Raw genomic sequence first — 2,540 nt, 5'->3', positions numbered from 1 at the left:
CAAGGAGCAAAAAGGGCAGGTGCTCAAGCTTAGTACTTAGTAGACTTAAAATATATTTACACAAATATAAGTATATTTGAAATATAGTACTTTTTTTGTCACTAGAGATGACATGTTAACAATGGATTAAGCAGTTGTAAAGGCTGAACAAAGTGTGGGAAACAGAGGGCACAGATAAGAGAAGTGCGGGAGCCCCTACTGTATCAAATCAAGATAGGAATAACAGAAAGTTGGTCACTGAGGTAAAAATGAAAGAAATAGCTTTTGGTCAAGGGGGACATGGCTGACCTAGCAATCACCCCAACTGCCTACCTGTGTTGCCAGGTGTGTTTTTATCTATGAACAAAGTGCTATAATACCTGCTGCCAGTGAGACACAGCACTGCTCCTTTTCCCCAGTGATGGGACTGATGCAGTATGGGACATCCGGCACTTTTGTTGAAATGGGAGGCAGAGCTGGAAAACGTCCAACTCCACACATCTGAACTGAGCCGAGAGCCAGGTGACGGACAAACGTGGAACCTCGCTCAATGAAGCTGTTTAAATATAACATGTTCACTTAAAGTATCACTTTGTAGCTTAAGATTCTGTCATTTATCAACAGGCCTATCCATAGAAACGTTAAAACACTATAATAGGGGTCCTCAAAATCAAGCCTTGAGGGCTGCTGTCCTGCAACTTTTAAATGTGTTCCTGGTTCAACACGCTTCAACCAAATGGCTGAATTACATCCTCAGTGCAGTCAAGTTCTTCAGAGTCTCGCTAATGACCTCATTATTTGGGTGTGTTGAAGTAGAGACTCATCTAAAACATGTAGGACACTGGCCCTCAAAGACTGAATTCAAGGATTCCTGCAAAATATATAGAACACAAATAGATTTTACCTCGACATGAGTTTGAAAGTGGCATCCAGAGCTGTGGCATAGGTTGACGCCAAGATGGCGTCAAAGTAACAAGGGATGAGGTATCGAGGAAAGTGCCTCAGGTAGTCAAACATGGCACCCAACCACTGACCCACCTGCAGAAACAATGATGCAAAGGGTAACCTGCTACAGAGGTCTTTAGGTGCTTATACTTTATTGATAACGTTCAGTAAAGCTACATACTATTACATCTCAACAAATTTGAAAATTGCATAAAAGTGCAGTATCTACTGACAGTCATCTCAGAAAGTGAAACGGTAATTTAATAAAAAATACATTACACATAGAACCAAATAGTTCAAGTTTTTAGTTTTTGTGGTTTTAATAATTCTGCAGTGTTTGAGAAAATTAGAGTATCACATTAGACCAGGGGTGGGCAACTCCAGGCCTCGAGGGCCGTTCTCCTGCAACTTTTGATGAGTCTCTACTTCAACACACCTGAGTCAAATAATGAGGTAATTAGCAGAACTCTGGAGAACTTGACTGCATTTAGAAGGTGATTCAACTATCTGATTCAAGTGTGTTGGACCAGGGAGACATCTAAGAGATGCAGGACACCGGCCCTCGAGGACCAGGATTGCCCACCCATGCATTAGACCAATCAAAAGCAGATGTTTAAAACACAAACATCAGGAAAAGTTTGAACATTTCTTTGCACTCAATACTTGGTTGGGCCTCCCTTTACAAGAATTACTGCATCAATGCACTGCGGCATAGAGGCAATAAGCTTGTGGCACTGCATACTATGTGACTATGGGAGCTCAGATTGCTTTTATAACTGCTTTCAGGTCATCTGCCTGGTCGAGTCTGAAGTCTCTAATTTACCTCTCAACAACAATTTAATTCAGTTTATTTATAAAGTGCCAATTCACAACAGATGTTGACCCAAGGCATTTACAAAAAAAAATATTTAAATTCAATCATATTTACATTCCAATCAATTCTAGTTATCAAACAGTAAGCCCAAATAATTTTTCAGAGCAGTTAAAAAAGTTCCTTTCTAAGGAAAGAAACTTTCCTTAGGAGTGAGTTACTTTCAGCATTCACTCCTGCTGCATGAACACATAGTGACAATCACTTGCATTGTGTCACTGACTTTACAACAATCTTAAAAGTAGAAAGAGAGTTGGCCATTCTAAGGTAAAAACCCAGCGCGTACAGTGTTCATGTTTTGTTTTTTTTTTCATCCAGACGGCTTCCCGCGCCCCTCCTGCAATGACACGGGGCCCCCCCTAGGGGGCGCGCCCCATAGTTTGGGAACCTCTGCCTTAAAGGCTGAGGGTGAAGTGCAGAAAATCTGTTTTTTAGTGGGATTCCCACAGAGTCAGAATGTTTTGAGGCTTGGTCTGGTCACTTTGTCCTTGGGAGCGGGGTCGGTGGAGCCGTTTTGGTTCCAGCTGCTTGTTTATTTTTCTTTGGCGAAGCAGGTGTTGAAGTTGAAGGTGGGTTTCGGCTCAGAGTCAGCAACGCCGATTCATCCAGGTGAGGTGTTCTCCCTGTTAGTCATCTCATGGGATCCGCAGTGTGAGACTTTTGTTTCGGCTTGGCACCCTGAGTGTTATAGGGTGAGCTGCTTGCTGCGGGGCATACGACTTCTCCGTTGATTTGAGGAAGAGTT

At 42.4% G+C, this 2,540-nt stretch overlaps 1 protein-coding gene across 2 annotated transcripts in view; it reads right to left on the bottom strand.

Annotated features, from left to right (window-relative positions):
* Positions 1-321: 321 nt before the first annotated feature.
* LOC106941280 (glycogen debranching enzyme-like) overlaps positions 322-2,540 on the bottom strand; it is a 20,291-nt gene continuing 18,072 nt past the window's right edge. For both annotated transcript variants that reach the window (XM_015024242.1, XM_015024241.1), the window contains exons 11-12: positions 884-1,017; positions 322-535 (exon numbers count right to left, since the gene is read on the bottom strand). In XM_015024242.1, coding sequence (XP_014879728.1) covers positions 337-535; positions 884-1,017 — 333 coding nt within the window. In that variant the 3' untranslated portion in view covers positions 322-336. The remainder of the gene's footprint in view (positions 536-883; positions 1,018-2,540) is intronic.

This window comes from Poecilia latipinna, unplaced genomic scaffold, assembly GCF_001443285.1.
Source record: "Poecilia latipinna isolate Pla-1442-1.1 unplaced genomic scaffold, P_latipinna-1.0 Scaffold3585, whole genome shotgun sequence".
Taxonomy (NCBI): Eukaryota; Metazoa; Chordata; class Actinopteri; order Cyprinodontiformes; family Poeciliidae; genus Poecilia; species Poecilia latipinna.
Note: the sequence above shows the minus strand (reverse complement) of the source record. Positions and strands in the feature narration are given on the sequence as shown.